The sequence below is a fragment of the Dendronephthya gigantea genome, unplaced genomic scaffold, assembly GCF_004324835.1.
Source record: "Dendronephthya gigantea isolate DGI-Jeju-01 unplaced genomic scaffold, DenGig_1.0 000372F, whole genome shotgun sequence".
Classification (NCBI taxonomy): Eukaryota; Metazoa; Cnidaria; class Anthozoa; order Malacalcyonacea; family Nephtheidae; genus Dendronephthya; species Dendronephthya gigantea.
The window spans coordinates 10,547-28,728 of record NW_021163382.1 but is presented as its reverse complement, the minus strand read 5'-3'; the positions used below and the strand labels follow the sequence as shown (position 1 = coordinate 28,728).

Genomic DNA, 18,182 nt, shown 5'->3' with positions numbered 1-18,182 from the left:
TGGTGTTTTAGAAATGAAACGAGCGGGTTTCAGGTAAACCCACAAGTATAAATAAACTGTGTTAAAAGTGTCAGGTGTCATTCATGGCGTTTGCTAGACATGCTTCCAAACGCTCTATTGAAAGTTTGAATGAATCTTTAAAGAAAACGCCCTTGAAAGAATAAATAGGGAAAGAATAAAAAGTATCTGTAAACAATTCTTATAGAATCACCCAATGCTAAAAAAAGACGCAATTTAGACTGATGCGCGCTAAATGAAGTATGCCGATTATATAATGTGATAGCTTGTTTGTTTTCATTAAATTTATATAGCATTTACTACTGTATTTGTGATGGTGGCGACGCCAACAGGCAGTTTATCAAAATCCATTTTCCTAACTGCAGCCCAATGGACTTACATTTTATCGGTTATAATATGTGGACGGAAGAACCAATGATATTTGAAATGGATTGTAAGGTAATCGATACGCGATAATTAGGATCATCACTGTTGTTTGGCGTACATCATATTATATAGGCGTGCTGTTATATAGTATTTATTTTAATCATTGTGCTCAACTATATTTTACAGCACAACGTTAAGAAAATTCGTAACAATATCGAAAAAAACTCGTCTTCAGGAACAACAAGATGCCTAACAAAAGATGGAAAAAATATTTTCTGGTCTCACTGGAAGGAGGCATATGTATGGGATCAAACGTACAACTCTAATCATTGCCATGAGCGTCTAAAAGAAGAACATTTTGAACTTACTCCAAGTTCCAGAATGAGAAATAGCCTTGCAGAAGATCTTTTAAACAAACGGATGTTCAATCTCTTGAGAGTATGTTTAAGGATAATATTCATAATAACATATTAATTGTATATCCACACTAAACAATAGGAAATTTTTCCAATTTCTAAATTCTTACTCAAATATATTTATGCTGACTTTCTAAAATTTTCTGTTATTTTAATTGTAGGCCTATAAGGGGCATCTAATGATAACAAGTGGTCAGGAAAATGCAAATAAGCTGAATGAGTCGATCGAGCTACTGAAACATACAAGTGCTATGGTAGAATTGTTTTCTGACAAACATGTGATATACGACCCAAGTGATATTCGCATCCAGCAAATGGACAACGCACTGAATTATTTCACCGACTGGAAAGATCAAGTGGGAGAAGCCAAAAATCAGTTTTTGTCTGAAAAACTTTGGTTTGATTTACAGTCGATGATCCTCGGTTTTCGTTCCATACTTGAAGTGAAATTATCTCGATTTCCTGAATCGGTCATTAAGCCTGCGATCATGAATCAAGATTTGGTTGAAAATCATTTTTCCCAACTACGGGCAGCAAATGGTCAGAATGAAAATCCGACCTATCTCCTCACGCAAGCCACACAAAACTCTGTGATATTTGGCCAAACGAGGATCAGCCGAAAAGGAAATACTGGAACAAAAAAAAAATCATCGTTTTCTGCATTACCAAAAGAGCACATCTTCAGCAAAAAAAAGCGAAAATCAGTGTAATCAGTGTAACAACAGTGTACATGACTATCTGTCATAAACTGATACACAGTAAAATGCAATTTTACTATATGCTAAATGTACGTTTTTACCTTCATACCATGCAGTATGCAAAGTTTTTAAAGACATTATAATGAACAATTCGATCCAGTTGATCCTACATCTGCTAAATTGTGACATTAACGTTGATTTAAACAATTCTGTTATTAAAATAGTCATAGACGACGGATCTTTAGTGGTGGAATGCGATGGCTGAAATCCGCTGCCGATACTTGATTAACAACTGTATAACGTGACATAACCTGATGGCTCGGCATGTTTGGGCATTGAGTTATTGATGATGCAAGTTCTGACCCAAGTTTTTCCTTATTCCATCTGGTAACAAAGCGAATATTGTATGCACTGCATAAACGTTGCAAATCACATTTAGAATACAAACGTATCAGGCCTTTGTGCGTCAATTCATTCACTAGCGACAACAATCGTGCGTGAGAAATTTTCTTACCCGGGCTCCGATCTTGCTCTATCTGTTGAAGATGAACTTTCATCTTCTTCTCGTTAGCTTTTTCCTTTCGCTGAAACACGGCCTTTCGATGGGCAAGTGATTTTTTCAAGTGATAGTCTCGTCGAAAATCACGAAGAAATTGCCCTGCACCCATCTTCATATACCTTTCAATAATCTCAGCAAGTAGCTCATTCACCAACTCCTTTATTAAAATACGAATATTTTAGAACTAATAGAATCTGTATGAAGTTTCACAACTTTCACGACTAGATTAGAAAAAAAACTTCATTTAGAATCAATTAACATGCATCCAAAGTGATAAAATTTTGTTGGCAAAATTAAAAAAAAAACAGACAGTTAAACGTACCTGATCCCCTTCTTCTTCCAATTGAAACAAACTGCCAAACTGATTTCTCATGGTTTGGTTGCTTGAAATTGCATGTATACCAATATCAACCATGTTGGATTGATAAGACGCCAACTTCGCAAGGTTAATATTACTCACTCTTTCTTGCTCCAGTGCCATGAAAAAGTCATATGCTCCGTCACTTATATGCAACAAACCTCTTTCTCGAAACTGACGAGATTCAGTAACATTCAGTGTCTCGGGATTTGTTGTAATATCACTGAGAGCTGCGAACGGTATCACCAAATTGTTTTCCAGCAGGTGCATTTTCTTCATTTCTTTCGTAACCCTCTCGCAAACAGCCATATTGTCAGATTTCTTGTTTTCTTCTACATAGCGTCGACTCTTTTCAAGGGATTTTCTTAGTGCCCAGCCTCCAACGTATCTCATCTTTCCTTTTCCTTTCGATCCCATTTCATCTACTCTGAAACAAACCGGATCCTGCTGCTCTTGCTTTTGCACTCGCGTTGCTACCTCCGAGGTAAACAAACCATACAGATGAAACAGCAACTACGCTGTGAACGTTTTTTGGCTAGCGTTCACATCTGACCATCTCTTAACATTGAATGCACTAATTACGCAACTGCGATACTCGTTGGTTATGAACAGCTCATGAAGCTTTCCTGTTGCGCACGTGAAGTTCTTATTCGTCATGTGCAAATCTTCTAAATTCTCTGTAAGGTAATCACTAAATAATGTGAAGACCTTTATCCAAAGGACACATGCCAACAAGTTGAATGATTCCACGTTTTCTTTCGCAAAACTGGCGGCTGAATTAATTGATTCCGAAAATGGATCGTTGCATTTACTGCTCGACTCGATGAACGATTTAATATCAAAATCAGATAGAAGACGAGAAAGTTCGTTAGTAAAATCACTTAAACACAGCAACACATCTTCAAGATTAACTGATACACCTTCGGCTGATTCAAAACAACTTTTTGCGGCTGCCTCGTATTGCATGCAATCACCTTTCGTACTACCACCCAATCCATCTTCATCATTAATGCAGCTTTCATCTTCTTTGCCTTCAACGACAAAACATGTTTTGTCAATTTCAATCTTCTTACAACAACGAAATGTTGTTAATGGATCTCCTGAAGACGTTGTTATCAATTTGGTTAGTGATGGTGGAGGTGGCAATAAAAAATGTTTGCGGAATCCCACAACTCTGACGTCGTCTTTGCGCCTAACTCTGGAAATTGCCACGTACGTTTGACCCGGAATAAATTCTGGAGAACAGTGAACAACTATACATTTCATTGTTAAGCCCTGTGCCTTGTGGGTGGTGATTGCGTAACAAAGTGTTAACGGAAATTGAGTGCGACTGGCTTTTACTCTCCCGGCTTTGTCATACTTGTACCAAACTCTGCGTTGTATTGTAACCAAACCAACTTTTGGAAAATTTACTACCAAACCTTCATTTTCCTGAACACCAACAAATTCCCCGCAAGTCCCATTTCGCAAGTGGTTACTTATATTGTAAAGTAGCATGACTTTACATCTTGGTTTTAAACAAAGAATTGCACCTATCGTCCTGTTAAAGGATTTGGCACAACCGGTATCTAAACTTTAAAACGTTAACTTCGGCCCAGGAAGAGGAGCCAAAATAGTGGTATTATGCACTTCCACCGGAAGCCTCTTGAAGTAAATATGAATTGGAGATTCTGCTTGACTGTCTGGTACACAGGGGAGCTTTCTCGATAATGGAAAAGTATTGCTCAGTTTCGTCGTCGCATCTGCAGCTTCTTAAAATATCCAATGCTTCTTTAAACCGTATTTCCGACTCGTCTTGCCGCAAGATTTGGGTCAGCTCGAACCTATGGGGAAAAGCTTCTTCAAACAACTTCGATTCATATACTGGATTTCCATTGTCCATCACACTCTGATTGGCTCTAGTTGCCAAAAAATCTCCCACTAATATAACCTGAAGGCCGCCAAATGGAAATGAATTGCTTGATAGTTCATGATGTAGCAAATTAAACAGGTTTAATAAACGTCAGCTTGACATAGAGATTTCGTCCCAAATTAGCACATCAATGTCCCTAATCTGTTCGATTATGTTCTCACGCTCAAGACTACGCTTTATTAACTTGTTTTGCGGCAACTCCACTGTTTGTAAACCGTACACGCCTAAAAACGCACGCGTTGATGCACGTTGATATCAACTTGTTCGCGGTTGTTCTCGACAGGATTGAACAATGTTGTGCTGCACCCTGTCAACAAGCTTGTTAACAATATTGTTCGTGCGTGTTAAAACGATGTTGTTCACGGTTGATGGATGAACAAGACCTGAACAAGTTGTTGCAACAGCCCAAATCAATCTGATATCATGCGTGATTTACGATGTCAACAATCGTAAACAATGATGATTCAACATTGCGTAAAACAGCATGATGACAAGCATGTTGAATGATGTTTTAACAGCTCAAAATATGTTGTTCCAACAACATTGTTTTTTCAATCTTTGGCCGGGGGGTGTTCGCCGCCGCCGCTACAGTTCACTGCGCCGCCATGCCTGTGACGGATCGAAAATGAAAAGTATCCGTTTCACCAATGGAATAATGTATTCATTTTAATTTAATAAATACAAAGGTACGACTTTATATTAAACTTTTTAGATAAGCAAAGTAAATTAACTCTAAGTCTCTAACTGCTTGACAAATAAATATTTCTTCCCGTGTATAAAAGCTCCTGCGATTCAAACTTCAAAGTAGTTTATATAAAACAGTTTTTAACTGCTTTAATAAAGTATTAAACAGCTCCATAAAAACAAAGGTCTTATACTCATATGAGTCTGAATTGAGAGATGAAAAAATATTAATTTGAGGATGCATTAGCGGCTTAACTGTCAAATTACTAATTACTGCAATACATTATTTGAAACCACACCCTGTAGTAATAATTCTATATTATGATTACATATATGTTCATACATAGATTCATGAAATATTGAAATATTTAAGGGATTCCCCAAGATAAAACTTGTTCACCAAGTAGTAACAATGATTTGTGTTGTGAACAAACTTATATGTTGCTTTACTCACAGCCTCCCTTTCAACTGTCACAGTTGTTTGACTCTCTTTATAACAACATCTTCCTGCAGAGCAATCATGGATGAGGCATACTTGTTCAATAACACACTGAGGTGACAACAATTTCACTTGCCCAGTTAGTTCAACCTTGGGACACTGAAATGCTCCGAATATTTGGTTTTCCAATTCATCTTTGGCGAATCTCACTTCCTCAACTGCCACAACTTCTTGGTCAGGATTTTTGATCTTGATTCCTTTTTTGAAAATACCAAGATGATGCTGAAATAAGCAGTGATTGATTAATATTTTTTGCGCACATTTTTGGTGAGTTCATTGTTACTTAATTAAGATTATATAAATATGATTGTTGTGAGACATCCACGCATGAGATATCAATGCTTATACTGAACAGGAAAACAATGGTTATAATAAAATTAAAAGTATATATAAGGTGATCGGAATGTAATTACAAAGAATTAAGTCAATTGTAGAGTTTGAGAACGTAAATACATTTGGTTATTCCTATAATATATGTTCAATTATCTTGAATGCATCAGTAAAGCCTTATTGTGGTACTATATAATAACTGCAGGTGTTACTAATGTGTTAACCTTGTAACAATGAATTTGAGGCCTCTAACATTTGTTTCATATACTCATGTTGTATTAATCTTATATGTACCTGATGCTGGTCATCCACATATACAATGGCTGAACCTGAATTAATAAGAGTTTGCCTCTCACTAAGAACAGCTTTAAAGGATGTGACTTCTGTATCATAAGGGAGACCAGCTGCTTCAATTGCGACTTGTTCTAGGCACTCACTCAGAGGCTTTGTCTGCAGTTTCCCTTTGTCATAGTTTCCCTAAAACAAAGAGGCAGTCAATTATTGATGTTTTAAAGTTTTAACTTCATTTCTGTTACAAAATTATAATTTATATATGAACTAAACTACAATATGAAATAAACTACAAATTGTTTACTTTTCTTAAGCATCCAGGGTGATAAATTGCTTTATCTTCCATGCTCTCCTTCTTTGGGATGTTGTCCAAAAATTGTTGCAGCTTTGGTTCTTTTGCCAAGTTTTTGATGCATTCTGATGCTTGTAAGCTAATATGTTATATATAGAGTACATGGAATTAATATTATGCAAGGCACATGGACAAGCTGAAGCAATTCTTGCAAACACATCTGATATCAACTATATATTGCCTATAGCAAACTTGTTTGTTACAAGTATATAGTCACCTGTGGTCTTTTCCCCATGTTCCTCCTCTTAGGACAAAGCGAAGCCTTTCCATCTTAGCAAATTTTGTACATATATCTAAGCTTGATGCATGCCTGTTGCTGTTTATATTTAATCCTCTGATGAAATGATTGAAGGCCTCAAATCTAAAATATCGATTTATTTGGTGTATTAAAAGTTTGTAAACATGTTTATATAATTATATAGGTATACTGTGTTTTTTCAATCTTGTCGTTAATGTGTGGTTTTACCTTTCAGTGCAGAAACCATTTGCTGGCCCCAGGCTTTCAATGTCATCAACAAGATGTAGCAGGAGATGTACTTTAGCCTTCTTTTGAAATTCAGGGTAGGTTCTTGCCACTGCATTTGTAAATTTTTGGACTAGCTGCTTTGCTGCTTCTGAGTTCCTCTTGTCAAATTCACTTGAATATGCTAAGATGAATATCTACAATGAATATTGAACATAGAATAGGTATAAAGATCTTGAGATAGAGAATTTTTGGATTCCATTTTCACAGGATTATGAAGAGTTATCTGCTGCTCAAAAGTGCATTGACAGTCACCAAGGTCTAACAATTAATTCCAAAAGCATATGTTAATTGTTAATATGTTATGTTTCCTATATTCCTTTCAGCACATGTATTATGTATCTGGTGTTATACCTCGCTCAACAATTCCCAGACCAAGAGTTGTTCAAATGGAATGATATCTTGCAGAACAAAGACAGCAACTTGCATCCACAATTTGTAATCTCTTCCAACATATGAGCCATAGTTTCTTGTGATGTTTCCCCTGATTGTGGCTGAAAATGCACTCATGTCAAGTGCTTGAATCTTTGCATGGAGCTGGTTTTTCAATTGCTGAGGTAGGGATTGAATTGTGTTGGATAGCATATACTTAACAGGCCCAAGTAGAATTGTATGCAGTATTTCAATAGGAGTTTTGCTAAATAAAAGCAAAATGTAATTAATAGTACCAATAGAACAGGTGCTATAGAAGTTGCTGCTTATATCCCACAAATTTACAAAAGGGTATTATTACCACCTAAAGAACACCTTCAACTGTAGTATTGTAGACAGTAGTAGTAGTAGACAGTAGTAATGTACTGTCTACAAGTTTTGCAAGGTGAAAATGCCAGTAATCGCACATTTGGGTCGCCACACATTTCGAACCGTATCTGCATACATACTTATTTCCACGAAAGCACTTCAGCTTGTCGAACGCTCCGCCTTGTTCTGTTACTCCGCATTCACTTCTTTTAATTTTTTTCTGGTTTTCAGTTCTAGTGTTGGCAACAAGAATTTTACTGTGGGTAAATACGGTTTCAAATTTCTATGGTAAGTCAAAATTTTAAAATAAACGGGTTTTTATTAACATACGGACAATCTTGTATTTCATGGATCTTCTCTTGAACGTATTCATCACTTCGTATTTCTTGAATTTCTGTTCCATTATCAGATGTTGCCTATGGTGTAATTAAATGTTTTAACCTCGCGCACACATGCATGTATAACATGTAAAATCGTGTATTAAAACGCAAAAGGGCAGAGCCTCTCCCCCATTTATTGCCTCTAGATTTCCGAAACCGCGAATTTCGAGTCACGAATTTGGAAGTTGCTTTTTATCAAGTATATAGAAATTAACGTACTTTACACTTTCTACAAAATTTGTTTGCACAGCTTCCCAAGTGATGCGAATTCTGATGCCCGTGGATTGTCCGCTAACACGCATAATACAGGTGACTTTACCAAAATGTTCTCATTAAAATGCGCGTCGTACATTAATTTACCTTCTTCGAGTTCTGCAACGAAATGAGACAAAAAGACTGAGCATGTAGCACTATTTTTGTCGTTTTAAACCATAATTTGAAATTTTGACTCTACCTTGTAGGTCACAGGCAATGGATTTCCCAAGTGCAACAGACGGAACTACGTTAGATGTGCTAATAAAGTGAATGTTTTCGATTTTTCGAAATTCGTTTCGTGGAAGGCCCGCCAAACTCATCGAGAAACTCTCCAACCGATTCCATTTCTTCGTTGTGTTTCCGCTTGTTTCGTCGCTAAAGACGAGCAACGGAACTGTGGAAGTCGGATTTTTTCCACCGGATTGTATCCTGTCGACGTGTGGTGCAAGAATGTCTTTGGCTTCCTGTGATAAAAAGGTTTTAATAATAAAACGTTATTATACAAAGAACAAGAAACCGCGTATGGATTTACATAAATATATGCTACTGTTTAGGAGTTTATTAGTTGCGCAAACCTGTTCTGATACTTCAGACGCTTGTTCGTTTACATATTTCTGCTTTATTTGACGAGGATGTAGATCAACTTTACATTGGATACTGGAAGTATGGATGGTCACTATCACATCTGGACAAATGCAATAACGTCCATCCCCTTCATCTTGAATATATTCGATTTTTGTCAAAATTTCCGTTTGGTTGCGAATGACCTAAAATTAAACTGACACTATAGAAGTCGCAAGCCGGTTACAAATATAGTTCAGCTGATTCGAGTATGATTATCTTTCCAAAATCGTAGCCCCTTATTCTCTAAAGTTCCTAGGTAAACGTGGAAAGCCAACCTAATATATGGGTCTAAAAAATCGACAACCCATCATCCGTTCCGTGTTCGGAGAGGACTGGAAGCCGGACAATCTTAATGGAATCTGTTTTTAAAGCACTGCACACTTACCTTAGCGAAGAATTTGGTTAGTTTTCCTATATATATATCCCCGTCAGATAAAAATTTCACGATATCTTTCAGATAATACGTCGTTCCGTTCACAGAGATCGATGAGCTTTGAAAGTCTTCGTTTTCCAACCACTTGCGTCCCTGTATCAAAGGGAATACATGTACTGTTCATTCTGCAGTTCAGTGTACGCGTTATCTTGCTTCGTGTGCATGGTATAAAACATTTGGACAAAGTTGTACCCATAGGCGTACGGGAAAGTGAAGCTGGGCTCCCCCTCCTCCTTTTCGGGCAAAACGTGTCTTGTCATTCAGGCAACGACGTTACAACGGTCTATTTAGAGGTATTTCAACAAGTTCAATTTTTACAGGTTTACTACAAATAGCGTAGATTGGATTTGGTTTCGATTCTTACGCATATCCACAGACTGTAAATGATAGCCTTTCAAAGGAAAGTCTGTCACCTGTGGTCTTCTCAGATCATATAATTTTATGATGACGTCACGAAATCTATGACGTCATGTCTTCGGACAAATTTAGTCCAGCCCCCGTACGTATGAAAATCTGCCCGTACGCCTATGGTTGTACCTATAAATCTAACCTGTGGCATCTCGTTAATATACGTGTCGTCTCTTCTGGAAATCTCATAAGCGCACTGGCTCTGGTTGGTATTGCGAGTTGAAGTTGAACGATATCCGAAGGCCGTAACCAGTAATATGGATAGCCGTTGTAATAATCCTAGAAATTGAAATGTTTACCTGTGTTAATAAATGGCCTTAATTGCACTTTGTACATTGGCCTTTTTTTAACGATCTTAGTCGGGCTTTAATCTGTATATAATACAGGAAGACATGGAAACCCAACCGCATCGTGTAATATTTACCTTTTGTGGCTGTAGTAACTCCTCTACTCCCTTAATTTTGAAATTAATCACTGAATTAAGGGAAGGAACATCTACGTGAAGTTTCTTGAATATCATCCACAGAAAATCTAGGTCTGCACGAGACTGAAAGTAGCAATTTAAATAGCAGAATTGACTAGATTATAATGATTACAATTGATGGTATAAATAGCTATTGCATTATTGTTTTCTTTTGCGAACTATTTGGTTATGAAAATGGAGAGCAGTAACTGATGATAAAAAAATGATAAAAAAATTTAACCATGCCAACCAGAAATACGAATATAGTATCGATATTCTAAAAATTTATTTGAAAATTGTTACAAATGTACTTCTTAGCCCCTGTTCTGCCGCCCCTAGAAGCTATGAAATAGGTTCATGTGCAATGCATGCACACTGTTTTAGCATGAAACAAATAATCTTGGAGAGGGAAACCTTGCAACTTATCTGTAGATGAAACTCGCTGCTGTAGTTCGGTGTGTGTTTGACTGGTTGTACGACAAGAATTGATGTTTTACTCCAGACTGAAATAATTAATGGCCGTTTTCAACTACTAAAGACGCATAATACGCCAGGACCAGGGCGCTTATATAGAGGCTTTTATCTATGTGTGCGCCCAACACCAATAACAAGGCGTAAAACACATTATTTTTACATGTGTTTCACGCCTTGTTATTGGTGTTGTTACGCGGCTATTTAGGAAACCTTTCGCGGTGCTGGTGGCTTTTTTTAGTCCTCCATCCGCGGTGGAGCGAATTCAGAAGTACCTGCGATCAGAGTTATGGTAAAGTTAACCCGGCTTTGAAAACTAGAAACACTTCGTCATACACTACATCAGGGCAAAAATCGTCAAATCGCTTTATTCAATTCAATTCTTTGATGATAAATGAAAAATTACCTTCGGTCGGGAAACGTTATGGACGTAGCTGTAAAGCAGAAAAAATATCTCAGACGGAAACGGAAAGTATAAGCCGTTGCCTTGCTCAGATGGTCGTAGCATATTTTCTCTGTCGCTTTCTTCCTCGCTATCGCTTTGCTCCGGCTCAGAGTCGCTCAGGGCGACGTCACTGAAAGTATCGTCGCTTCCACTGTCAGAGTTATTCTCAAAGCTAATATCTTCGCACATTGGTTCTTGCATGAATAAAAATTCCTGTTGACTTGTGGCATATACGTCGGTGGGTTCAAATGTGTCAGAAACCAGCTGGATATTTTGTGTCGTCGTCCTTGTCGCGAGCTGTTTCATACGATGTCCTCTTGAGGTTAAATGGACAGAATACCTATCCCACGACTCAAAATTAACTGCACAGATGTCACAATGATATCGACATGTTCTTTTTTTCATTTTTGCGTTCAAATTAAATCAAGAATTTTTATTTACCAAATTAAATATCCCTTTGTTTTGTTAAATTCCCCGCGACGTGCTTGCCTGGCAAAAAATTTTCCCGCTTCGCATTTAGCGATTTTGATTGGTTGATTTACGTAGGTACTTGTACCTGATTGGTCGAGCCAGTAAAGGACAACAACGCATGGATGCTTTTGCTAAAACATATTTTAAAGCAGAGTTTTTTAAGGCCAAATTTCGCGCCATATTTAATTTGAAAAATGACAACCAATGAATTAAGAGCATTGGGAGCTTCACGCAGGTAAATATAATATTAAATTGAACGCGTTTCATCATTATTTCGAATATTGGTCTTATAATTTCCGAAACACTGTAGGCGAAACAATTTGTTGAACGATGTTGACATTGCCCTCAACGGCAGCACGAGAAACGCACAAAGTCAAAGGAGAGGACCGTATGGCCGTGGGAACTTTCCTGCTAATATATTTGACGGTAAACAATATTACATTTTAATATTTAGTATTTTTCTGAAATTGTCTGTACATAGACATAATAGTACTGAATAAACTTTGACATTTTTTTGCCAGATGATTCTGAAACGCAAGACCCGAATTTAATGAGAGAGCCGGACACGGAGACGATGATACTAAAGGAATTGAGAGAGCTGAAAGAAATGGTCAAAGACGTGCAGAAACGGCAGGCAACAATGGAGAAGGCAATAAAAAATCTGGGCTCCAAGTTTGACAAGCAAGAATTTGACTTGGCCAAATCAAGCCATGCAGTCAGTATTTATTTATAAACAACCATGCATTTTTTTGCGTTATATTTGGCACATAAGACTTTATTCTTTTTTTATAATCTACTTACTAAAACTATTATAACAGACAAATGTAACGAAAATATTGGCAAAGGCATACATTCAACTTGGACGGTTTCCCAAGACCAATGAAAGCAAGACTGTAAGTGTGTACATACACACATACATACATATGCATAACAACACTAAATATTTTCAGAAATACACTACATTTTGTTTTATGCAATATTATGATATGATTTTGAATTAAGGAACAACTACGGATTGAGTTCGAGAACTCACCATACGGGCTAAAAATTGAAGAGCTAATGAGCAAGGTTGACAAATTTGAGGGGAAAAAGTTCACATATTGGAGAAGTGAAGAGAGGAGAAGGGTAAAATTTTATCAATCCAAAATGCCTCTTGATTAAATAAGTGTTTAAATAATAAATTTAGTAAATTAAATGTCTCTCCACCTCAGATACTTGGAATTGGGAACTGGTCAGCCATGGAAAAAGCTTCAATCAAGGAGCTCTCTTCAAAGATTTGTGGGCTGCTAGGTGTGAAGTTCAATGCTACTCTAGAGAGTACAGTGCATCATCACACTGCTCTTGTGGTAAGATTATCACACATAATTTGTACTTCTTGCTTGTTGCAAGATCAAATAAATTCCATTCTATATAAAAGATTATATATGATTAAACAATTACTTTATGGTTTGCATGTTTGGATGGCCTGATCCAATAAAAAAAACTATTAGTTATCTATTTACTAGTATCTAACTACCAGTGCTATAGGATTTGCAATTGGGGAAATAGGTTTGTAAAATTAGCATGTAATGGTGACCTTTTTGGCAAAATTTACCATACCATGCAGTGGAGCAAGGTTTTTTGAATTTGACTTTAGAAACTAGGCTTGATGTATGTAGATTAGATTAAATGTACTCAAAAACAACAGCAAAAGAACAGTTTTCTCAACGTTAACTCACCATTATCCTTCCTTTTTTCCAGAAAGTATATGTGGCTGAAACCGGTAGGGATGATTGTGTGAAGGATGATAAGTTTTGGATTAATTCCAAACATGGAAGGAAAGAAGATATGGTGCAAGAGGGCCTTCTGCATCCGAGTGGGAGGAAATCCTACATGAAGAATGAAGAGGATAAAAACAATTTAAAAAATTTAAAAAATGATGTTTAAGAGTTTCAGAGTTGTAGTTAAAGTCTACAATGTTGATTTGAATTTTGAAAAATATCAGTTATTTAGAAATGTAATAATAATAGTAGCAATCAATAGTTGTCAATAAATTTTTCGTTTGCTGCTTAGACGAAGAACATTTTTCATTACCATATTTTAACAATCACTTGCGGCCATCAGTGACAGTGCGCCATTTGGTCGTCAGAAAAGGATAATTTACAATCCACTATGAGTCTTTGAGAATATTATAAAGTCGGATGTGATAGATATTATAAAGTGGTAATAAGTCTTGATCGCTACCGCCGTCATCAATATCTCCTTGTAAAGGCTTTGAATTTCAGACTGGCATAGTGGTATACTTGTTTGACGAGGATTCTAATTTCCAACCACGAGGACCTTTTCAAGAGTTTCCAACGATGACATGATTCACATGATCTAAAGTCAATGACCAAGCGACTGATATGAATACATTCTGTTGGATGTTTTAGAATGCGAACGTAAATAGTTTCCAAGTACTCTTAGTTTAAAATAAAACTAAATCTGCCATACAAAGGCGCGTTGAAGTGATTCAAAACAAACTGTCAAATATGATCGAATCAGTACAGTCTCGTCGCGGGTCGCTAACGCCCGCCAAATGCCTGACACATTACACAAGGTCAAGGCGGAAGTCAATAAATATTCAACATTGACAACAATGCTTATAAAGGTTGTTCGAACAGTTGAGAACAACTTGTTGTTTCGTCAATGTTGTTCCCGCTTGTTCGAACATTATTGTTGACGCTTGATGAATAAACAGCGCTGAACAACATTGTTCTGACAGCATTTGTCAAGCATGTTTCATCAACCCTGTTGCAGTTTGTTCCATCATGTTGTTGAACCATTGTTCGTTGATCAAGCGTGAACAAGTTGTTTGAACAATGTTGATAACGATTGTCGGTTGAACAACGTTGTTCAACATTGATAACAGTGTTGTTCAGGCATTGTTCGATAAACAACACCGAACAACCTGATCAATTTTTGGCTGTGTAGTACGAATGGACAGTTTTTGCCAAGCCGCGGTATCCCTCGCACCCTATTCCTCTAGCACTGACAATCTGACATTTACTCCCTTTTTCATGCATTTTGGATCTAATCTCATGTACCACAGTTGATTTTCCAACACCACCTTTGCCGAATATACAAACATTATGTCCACTTGTTGCAAAATTCAAAATATTTATTTGCTCAGGTGTTAATTTTGTGTGTGCCATGGTATAGATATTTTTTACCTTAAAATGAACAAATCAACACTTCATTTGTGTGTGTTTCCAAATATAATGGCGAATCAATTTACATGCACAGAGGGTAATGGCATTAGTGTTTATCACTATTGCGATTACAGGGACTGATGTGAATAATAGTAGTAGATAATTATCAAAACCTACTGATCGCCTCTAAGGTGATGTAATTTAGTTCTTAATAATAGCACATGCGCAATAGAAGTGTTCAGAAGGAAGCACGCTGTCATTTTCGGTTAAAAGTTATTTTGAAATCTGTCCTTTTTGGAATGTTTTTTTTTCAAGTTACTCAACGGGTTATGATCTTTTTTTTTTCAAAAACCATAGGTAAATACAATCTTTAAGTATTTGAGGTTCGTATAGTATGTGTTTTTACAAAACAAACTCGAATTTTTTCGCACCGAATATATATTTGATCTATCTTTATATTAGCCTGTTTTCGTGCGATATCAATATATTTTTCAAAGAGTGTTTTTAGTTTATGTAATAAGACGTTCTGATCTGAATTTTTGTTTTTCTTTAAAGATCAAGACAACGAGTTTCAAGGTAACGAGTTGTTTCCAGACGCCGTGAAAACTTTGTTCAGTGACACTGTAGCTACTTTTGGCATCCAAACTAATATGACAGTGGAATATTCCAAGCCCGTTTTTATCAAATTATCGAGTTTAGGTGATGAAAATTTATCGACATTTAATACTGGACCTGTGTGACCATGCAATAATAATGGATATTATTTCTTTTGCAACGGAAAATGTGCAATTTCAAAGGGGAAGAAGCTGTTTTCGTTGACCTGACACAACTTGATATACAGCATACGCGAGCAACTGAAGGTTAGCAAACAGTATTGAATATAGTATTTTTAAAGTGTATATCCTCAGATACCTTCTATCAGTATACCTTCCTCAGTATTTTAAAGTGTATCTCCTCAGATTTTTTCGGAAATTTAGCAGTGTAAAACTCTTTAAAAGCGACATAACTTATATATAAACAAAGGCGATAACATTTATATCAAATATAAATGATGACGACTTTAATTATAATGATATGCAACTTGAAAACCGAGAAAGCAAGACAAAACACGAAGCAAAAACAATTAAAAAAAACTTATTTAGCTGTATCGTGAAATTTGCTCTGTTTGACGTAAATTTTAAAAGCCAATGAAATAATGCATTCGTGATTCAAACCGAAAGCCGGTATCAGGCAATTTGCATCCCGCATAGTCACAGCGAAAAATTCAACAAATATGTAAAAAATATGCCGATTTTTCGACACTTTCAGTGTCCTTTTCGACAAAAAAAGTGGCTAGTAGTTTAGTAAAGGTATCTTAGTTTACTTCTATGTAATTTTTTGTGTTCTTTGCTGTGTAGTTTTAAAGTTTTTTTACTATTTCTCCGAAGGTACGTGTTGGCTTTGAAATTAAGTTGCCAACCTTAATAATATATAATACAGTAATTAGTACAGACAATAATAGCTGACCGCGCGCGTAAACAATGCAGTTGAAGACTGAGTACAAACTGATTTCTGGGCTGCCTATGTATTGACATGCATTTTTTTTTCTACTGGGACTGCTAAATAACCTGGCAGTCTGAAAGTCCCACTGAATAGTCCTGATGTCCCTCTTGATGTTTTTATTTAGTAACAAGTGTGGAGATAAAGTATTTCAAATTTTACCTTCTCCAAACTGAGTCACTTTATATTGTAAATAAACGCGTATCGACAGGCATAATTTTTGGCATTTTGGGATTGCTTTTAAAACTGCCAGTCTGAAACTGTCATTAATGTTTCCTCATGCTCCGCTGAATGTTTTTACTGAGTAACAAGTCTGTAGATTAAGTATTTCAAATTTTACCTTGTCAAAACTGAGTCACTTTTTATTTTCATTAACATCATACTGACAGGCATAATTTTTGGTATTTTGGGATTGCTTGTAAAGCTGTCCCTCTGAAACTGTCAATAAAGTTTTGTCATGTCCTTCTGAATGTTTTTACAAAGTTACAAGTCTGTAGACTAAGTATTTCAAATTTTTCATTGCCAAAACTGAGTCACTTTTTATGTTCATTAACATCATACTGACAGGCATAATTTTTGGCATTTTGGGATGGCTTTTAAAGCTGTCACTCTGAAACTGTCAATAAAGTTTTGTCATGTCCTTTTGAATGTTTTTACAAAGTTACAAGTCTGTAGATCAAGTATTTCAAATTTTACCGTGCGAAAACTGAGTCACTAATATGTTCTTTAACATCATAGTGACAGGCATAATTTTTGGCATTTTGGATTGCTTTTCAAGCTGTCAGTCTGAAACTGTCAGTAACGTTTTTTCATGTTTCTCTGAATGTTTTTACTGAGTAACAAGTCTGTAGATCAACTATTTCAAATTTTACCTTGCCAAAACTGAGACACTAAAATGTTCATTAACATCATTCTAACAGCCATAAATTGTGGCATTTTGGGATTGCTTTTAAAACTGTCAGTCTGAAAGTGTCAATACAGTTTTCTCATGTCCCTCTGAATGTTTTTACAAAGTTACAAGTCTGTAGATCAAGTATTTCAAATTTTATACCCTGCAAAGAGATGGGGTAAAATTTGATATATCATTATTTTCAAAAAATTACAATTGAAACAGAGATTTTTCTATAAATTGGACAGAGTCTCCAGGCTAAAACCATAGCGGATTTATTGACTGTATATCCGTCTACAATTGTGGCAAAAATTATTTTACGATGTAGTCTAAAACGGCCAAAATATGCCGAAGAAGAACCACGTCTAATCTAAGACAGCTGCACTTGAATAATTTTATCGCTGTCAAAAATAAAATAATTTTAACAGCGAAAATAGCTTTCAATACTGAATGAGACTATAACGAAAAGAAAGACCAGTAAAAAATCTACCTAACAATGTAAAAATGAACACTTGAAACGAAATATATAGCGTGAAAAAATTAAAACAAAATTGTTCGTTTAAAACTTTTATACAGCTGTACAATGAATTCTGATCGTGCATCTTTGACAGCGGGGCGTTCTAAAAGGACCTGTCCGTTTTCTTTGAAACTAGCACAGTTTGTTAAGCTGAGAAATAGCTTTAAAACAATATAAGAACAAGGTAACAAACACGCGCACAACGGGCAAACAACGCCGAAGAAGAAGGACGCATAATTCAAAATGGCCGCGGGAAAATAATTTTATAGCGGTCCACATTTTGCAATAATTTTAACGGCAAAAATAGCAACGAATAATGAGTGAAATTATAGCGAAAAGAAAGACCAGAAAAAAAGGTACCTAGAAGTGT

The 18,182-nt window shown here is 36.2% G+C and overlaps 1 protein-coding gene and 1 long non-coding RNA gene across 2 annotated transcripts; both read right to left on the bottom strand.

The window, feature by feature from the left end:
• Positions 1 to 5,114: 5,114 nt before the first annotated feature.
• Positions 5,115 to 7,038, bottom strand: LOC114542637. Its single transcript, XM_028562142.1, has 5 exons — positions 6,950 to 7,038; positions 6,701 to 6,844; positions 6,436 to 6,562; positions 6,135 to 6,317; positions 5,115 to 5,732 (listed from the first exon to the last, which is right to left on the bottom strand). The coding sequence occupies exons 2-5, from the start codon at positions 6,751 to 6,753 to the stop codon at positions 5,361 to 5,363; spliced, it is 735 nt and encodes a 244-aa protein (XP_028417943.1). The 5' UTR covers positions 6,754 to 6,844; positions 6,950 to 7,038; the 3' UTR covers positions 5,115 to 5,360.
• Positions 7,039 to 7,572: 534 nt separating this feature from the next.
• Positions 7,573 to 8,384, bottom strand: LOC114542638. The gene is made up of 4 exons (XR_003689710.1): positions 8,347 to 8,384; positions 8,078 to 8,163; positions 7,888 to 7,980; positions 7,573 to 7,643 (listed from the first exon to the last, which is right to left on the bottom strand). It is a non-coding gene; the product is annotated as an uncharacterized LOC114542638 (long non-coding RNA).
• Positions 8,385 to 18,182: the final 9,798 nt, after the last annotated feature.